General features: G+C 42.8%; 1 protein-coding gene across 1 annotated transcript in view; it reads right to left on the bottom strand.

The window, feature by feature from the left end:
- Positions 1–3,930: 3,930 nt before the first annotated feature.
- ASB7 (ankyrin repeat and SOCS box containing 7) overlaps positions 3,931–6,000 on the bottom strand; it is a 38,549-nt gene continuing 36,479 nt past the window's right edge. Inside the window, exon 6 of the mRNA XM_056866118.1 lies at positions 3,931–4,217. Within this exon, the coding sequence (XP_056722096.1) occupies positions 4,078–4,217 (140 nt within the window). The 3' untranslated portion in view covers positions 3,931–4,077. The remainder of the gene's footprint in view (positions 4,218–6,000) is intronic.

The raw sequence follows: 6,000 nt of genomic DNA, 5'->3' as shown, positions 1-6,000 counted from the left end.
AATGCGATTTCTAAGATTGTAAATAGATTAGAAAGATGGCAATTAAATAATCTAAAAAAAAAAAAACCCCAAACACTCTGCTGTATATTTATAAACAGAAATATTTACAAAACTCTGGTTTTGTTTTGTTTTTTTTAAAGAATGAGGTTTGTGGTTTGCCAACTATCATAATCTTGTCTGTTTCTTTGGTGCGTTTGCCAATTTGTGTATTATTTTTTTTTAAAAAAACTAAAATAAAAAGCTAACAAATATTCAAGCAGTGGTAACAGGACTGGGATACAATTCTTTTATCTTCTTTATTTTAAACCCACACTTCAATGGAAAATCCCCTTTTCTAGCTGTAAAATTAAAATGTATTAACATCATTTCCTTTGGATTCCCTCCCCCGAGTCCAATAAAGAAATTTCTTGTTCATATAGGTGCACATCTACCATGTGTGGGTCCCATATAACCCCCAAACCAAGGGGGGTTGGGGAGTTACCCATAGCGCGCTCTGCCCTTCGGCACCGATTCAACACAGTACAGAAGCTAAGGCATCCCCCAGACATTACAAAAGAGAGCGATACTCTACCCAGTTATTTAATAAATCAAGTGCTTAATTTTCTACAAAAGGGGGACCCCCCCCCCAACACACACGACCCATTGCCTAAAATTCGCAGATATCGCTTTACAGAAAGGGAGGATCACAAAAAGGAAGTCGAAGGGAGTTCATAAGATCTCGACGTTATGGCCTAAGATGTACTTCATTTAAGTGTCTCAGTCATTAAAATAAGGGAGGTGGGGGGAATTAAAGCCCCCAAACAGACAAACCTCAAAACAAATAAATAATGGCATTATACATTTCAATTAAATATCACTTCTGTAATCGGCAAGACATTTAACAACCCTTTTTCTTTTCTTTTTGAAGTCGCAGCAGCAAGACAGGATCAAATGCACCTTGCAAAGGGGGAGCCCTGAACCAGCAGACGCAACTAGGCCGTTAAAAACGCTCCTCTGCGGGCAACGAAAGGGCCAACTTCCTTGAATGACCAAACCGGGTCCAGACCTGCATCCTCGCTGCCAAATCACCACCCTTAAGCACGACTAAAGTCCCCCCTCTCCTGGATAGGAGCTTTCCACTCTAAAGAACATAAATCAGAAAAGATTGACCATTGGAGGGCTCTCTGGACAGCTCGCTGAAGATTAAGGCTGGGCCGTAGCTCTTAGCTGCGAACTGGGGCCTCGTCGCAGAACAAGCCTTGCAAAACCTTTGCATTCAACACAGCCCTGGAAATGAAACAGACTTGCTCGGATGGGGTCTCCGTCAAGATCCGGAAATGAATGGGAGGTATATTATTCTAGAAGGTGAAGTGGCCGTTTAACCGCTATTCTTTGGCCACTGCTCAAGTAGACCAGAGGTTTGACGGGGGAAGAAAAAGATGCCGCTAAGCCCGTAATACCTTCCTGTTCGGAATCCACTTGTCACTGAGTGGTGATTGAGTTCTCCAGAACTCTGCTCCAGGCTAGAAGTCGAGTACGCAACACACACACACACAAATGAGAACATTTTTCCTATAAGAACTTTTTTCTTTCTTTTAAGAGAAGAAAGAGGAAGAGGCGACCCAGGCCATGCTGGAAAAGCCCAGATTCTCGCGATCAGGAGCTGTCGAAGATCAAAAAGTTAGAACGCTAGTTGATCTGAGACGTCTTTTCCTCTTCTTCTTCTCCTGCCTTTCCTTTTCGTGTTTTGTAATGAACATCCGGAGGACACATTCTGGGGAACTCAAACGTTTGCCTATCACCTTGTGACAATCTGGCATTCTGAATTAAAAGGTGATAACACTTGGCTGCCATCCACCTACAGTCTTTGACTAGCCTGTTATGCGGTTCTCCATGCTTCCCACCCTTGCTGGCTTACAGAACGCAGAGGCATGACAGAGCGAAGTCGGCCTTGGTGCTGTGATGCCTTGTAATCCGTTGGCGGGCAAGGGAGTGATCGATGCTTACAAAAACGGGTGTTGCGAATTACGGGTGTTGTGAATTACTGACCAACAAGCAGAATAAATCCTGCCTCCTGCTGCTCCTCCTCCTTCATGAAGGGGTAAAAAAAGTGCGTGAAAAAAAGAGAGCAAATAAAATAAGACTAGAACGAGAAAGGTTACATTCCCTCCCCAAGCATGGTTTATGTCCGATTTGAAACCGAATCCCACAGTTTATAGGTTCATGGCCAATCTTGATAACGCCACTGGCAGTATGGAGGGCAAACACCTCCACTTTGGGCAACAGATTGTGAAAAAGTGGCAAACCCAAATGTCTATTTCTGTGGTGCTTTCACCAGCCAAAGAATGGGCTCTAGCAAGTCTTAGGATCCCCATAACAGCCAGTGTCGTAACTGTAATCATGTGCCGGTGTCCAGCGGAAATGCACAAGCTAGGCTTTTGCAAGATTAGACCTGTGTTCAGGTGCATTTCTTGCTAGCGGGGAAGATCGGTTAAGGGTGAAATCGCACAGGGAACCCTCGGAGGGACAAAAAGAAGCTGATGCGGATGTTATTGCTTTTGTGGTCACGGCCGGCCACCTTGCGCCTCAAATACTTATGAAAGTGAACTGTGAAGAGTTCGATTTCATACATACCAGCCTGCAGGAAAAGTGTGCAATTCGCAGTATTTTGAGCTGCGAGACACTCTCATGTGGTTCTTACAGGGGGTGGGGAAGAGAGAAGAGTTCTGATGAGCTGAAAGATCTGCTCAACAGAGAAGTAGCAGAAAACGCGAGAGAAGAGCACCAGTATGGAGCCCCTTTGACAAGGTAAACATGAATTGCTAAGCTGAGAGCAGAACAAATTAGGTTCTTGAACACACACACACACACAAAAAACAGCTTGAAAATTAAACACCATGGTCGAAATTAGATGAGTTTGAAATTTAGGAGAGCGGGGACATTAAAAAAAAAAGTAAATGACCTTAAAATAACAAAGCAGCAATTGCAAGAGCAACTGAACATTATGTTGAGGCCAAGATAGGAATGTGTAAAAAAAAATGCATGATGGCAAAAATATTTAATTTAAAAACGATTGCACGTGAGGCTGTATATGAAAAACAGGATGCGTGTGCTTTGAAATTAAATTTGTTTTCCCTTAACGTTTTTATATATAGAGAAAAAAGAGAAAAAAGTTAGAGAGACCACAGAGGCATCTGAGCAGTGTAAAACTTAATCGCAAACAGCAGCCCGTGTACAGGCATCGAAACAGAACGGTGAGACACACAGACGTCGTTCGAATGGCAATAGTTACATTAGAGCGCCAACTTGCACTAAAAAAAAGAAAGAAGGTTGAAGGTGGCAGTGCTTCCCCAAAGAGCTGCTGTCCTTAAGGTGTTGAGGATTTAACACAGCCTGGGGTCACGATTCTTAAGAAGGCTACATACGGGCATGAGGAATCCAATCAAAACAGCCGGATTCCTTTATGGGACAAAAGGCAGATGCTCACAGAGGTGATCTGTACGGGAGGACAGCCAGAGGACCAAATTCACCTGCCGATGCTGTTTTACAGCTTCTTTGTTTCCGAGGGCTCAGGGCAGACTTCCCGCAGAACCGCCTTTTAAATGGTGCTTGGGTACCAGCGGTGCTGATGGGATCCCTCCCCTTAAGTTTCCTATCCTCTCTTCCTTTAGCGCTCGCTCAGCCAACACACAGTATAACACATGCTACGTGGGAGGGGGGGAGCACGGTTAGGTGAGGAGATAGTTTCTTTTGGACGAGGTGTTCTTTTTCTTCTTTCAAAATTGGCCAATTAAAAGACTTTCAAAAGCGATGCTTTAAAGAAACAACACATGCCCTACACTTCTAAGACTGTATAGAAACCTTGGATCTTGTAAACTTGGACCGAGAAATTAAAAAAAAAAAATTAAGACCTCCTAGCATTTGGTATAAACACCCCTCCCCCCCGGAATTGTATACCCGCCTTCTGACTTCTCGGAAAAAACAAAAAATCAGAAATTGCATAGGATATACGTTGTGCAAGGCAACCAGCCTTTGAAAAGTATCTGGAATATAAACTAATCTTGCTTAGCGTCCAGTTTTTTTTTTTTTTGCAAGGAGTCAGATATCATCAAATTTGTGTTTTAAGTAGTCTTTCATGACCTTGGCAATCGGTAGTTCATCAAGAAGTTTGAGATTTTGAAGGCCTATACATTGGCGGATCTTAATTCGGCATAGATCTTGCAAGTTCCTGGGCTGCCCTAAAAAAAAGAAAAGAGGAAACAAAAGATTAATATCTCAATTAATGGTTTTAAAAGCAGAAGGGCCACAGAATACATCTGTTATTGGGAGGTGCTGTTAAGATTACAGGATAACGCTAGTGTACACCCGTTGTATCTCCTCCGATATTATTATTAACTTCATTTATAGCCCCCCTTCCTTCACTGAGACTCAAGGTAAGCTATACAACTTTACAGAAACCAATTCAATCAAACAGCAAAAATTTCTAATAGACAAATCAATGCAGTGAGGCTAGGACTGAAGACTTGGAAAATAACACAAGGGGAAAAAAATCTGTCTAAGGCGACAAAACTGTGTAGTTTGACGCACAATACCAAAGAGCGGGTCACAAAGATAGACGACCTTGGCCTGCAATAAAAGGTTAGGTGATACATACAATATACTGTACTACAATACTATCCATTTTAGAAGCAACACCCTGAGCTAATCCATTATAATGTAGTTCTGACACCCTTAGATAGCCCAATTCGTCACAGAGCACTAATTTTAACCTTGCACCTACATACTAAACCGAATGACAGTAGTTTTTTTCTTTCCAACCTCTTCACGGAGCACTAGGAGACGTTTCGTGGAGTACCAAGTGCTCACATAAACACATGAGGCTGCCTTATACTGTCAGTATTGTCTACTCAGACCGGCAGCAGCTCTTCAGGGTTTCAGGCAGAGGTCTTTCTCATCATCTACTTGCCTGGTTCCTTTAACTGGAGATGCCGGGGATTGAACCTGGGGCCTTCTGCATGCCAAGCAGATGCTTTACCACTGAGCTATGGCCCCTACCCATAGGGCACAGTTTGGGAACCGCTGGTCTAGTCTCAATGTTACCATACATTCACTGCAGAGGATGTACAGAATTAGGGGCCAGATCCCAAGGCTAAATGGTCAGTGGCAAGATTTATTTCAGTCCTTATATCACTCAAACATTAGATTTAAAATTACACTGCTCACGATCAATGGATCAAGGAACTTCTAAGGGATAAAGCAGTGGTTCCCAAAGTGGACAGTACCACCCCCTGGGGGGCGGTGGCATTACCTAGGGGCGCACTAAGAGGCAAGGGGGCAGCAGGGGGGAACTAGCGGTGGGCCCCTTCAACTGTGTTGTTCATTAATTTACAATAGATCAAGCTATGGCACCATGCTGGCAAATTTGGTGGAAACTATCAGGATTTTTTTCCAGACTTTGAAGAGCTGGTACCAGTGGATCAAGTTGATCAGTTTTGTTGAAGAAATTTCAACTAAAAAGTTTTCATCTGATTTTGAATAGATGTGCAATTAATTGTTATTGTTTTGAAATGTCATTGTTATTATCTTCTTTAGTGAGTCATGCAAACCCCTATTTTGAATAATGCTTTTTATCGGATAGGGTAGGGGGCACTGGGGTTGAGTTTGTGGAACCAAGGGGGTGGTGGCTCGAAAAGTTTGGGAACCACTGGAATAAAGGAAAGAATTTGCGTCAAGTTTGTATTCACATGAATGTTGAAAATTCTGGATGTTCAAAAAATATATCCACTTTCTGAATACAAACTAGTGAACAACAGCACACGCTGTGTGTGTGTTACAGTCTCAGAATATGTTTTTGGGATTCAACAAGACTTGTTGAACGTTCTGCAAAGAAAGGAACTCCAGAGGCTGGGGATGGGGGGAGAGAGTGTCAATCCATACTTAAGACTTTCCTGAGGAGTTGATTATCAACAGTCTTGACATTTCCCCCTGATAAGCTGAAGAGCATTTCCTGGGAATGTGTTA

This window comes from Euleptes europaea, chromosome 20 (genome assembly GCF_029931775.1).
Source record: "Euleptes europaea isolate rEulEur1 chromosome 20, rEulEur1.hap1, whole genome shotgun sequence".
Taxonomy (NCBI): Eukaryota; Metazoa; Chordata; class Lepidosauria; order Squamata; family Sphaerodactylidae; genus Euleptes; species Euleptes europaea.
The sequence above is the reverse complement of the archived record's forward strand: the minus strand, read 5'-3'. Positions and strand labels throughout refer to the sequence as shown.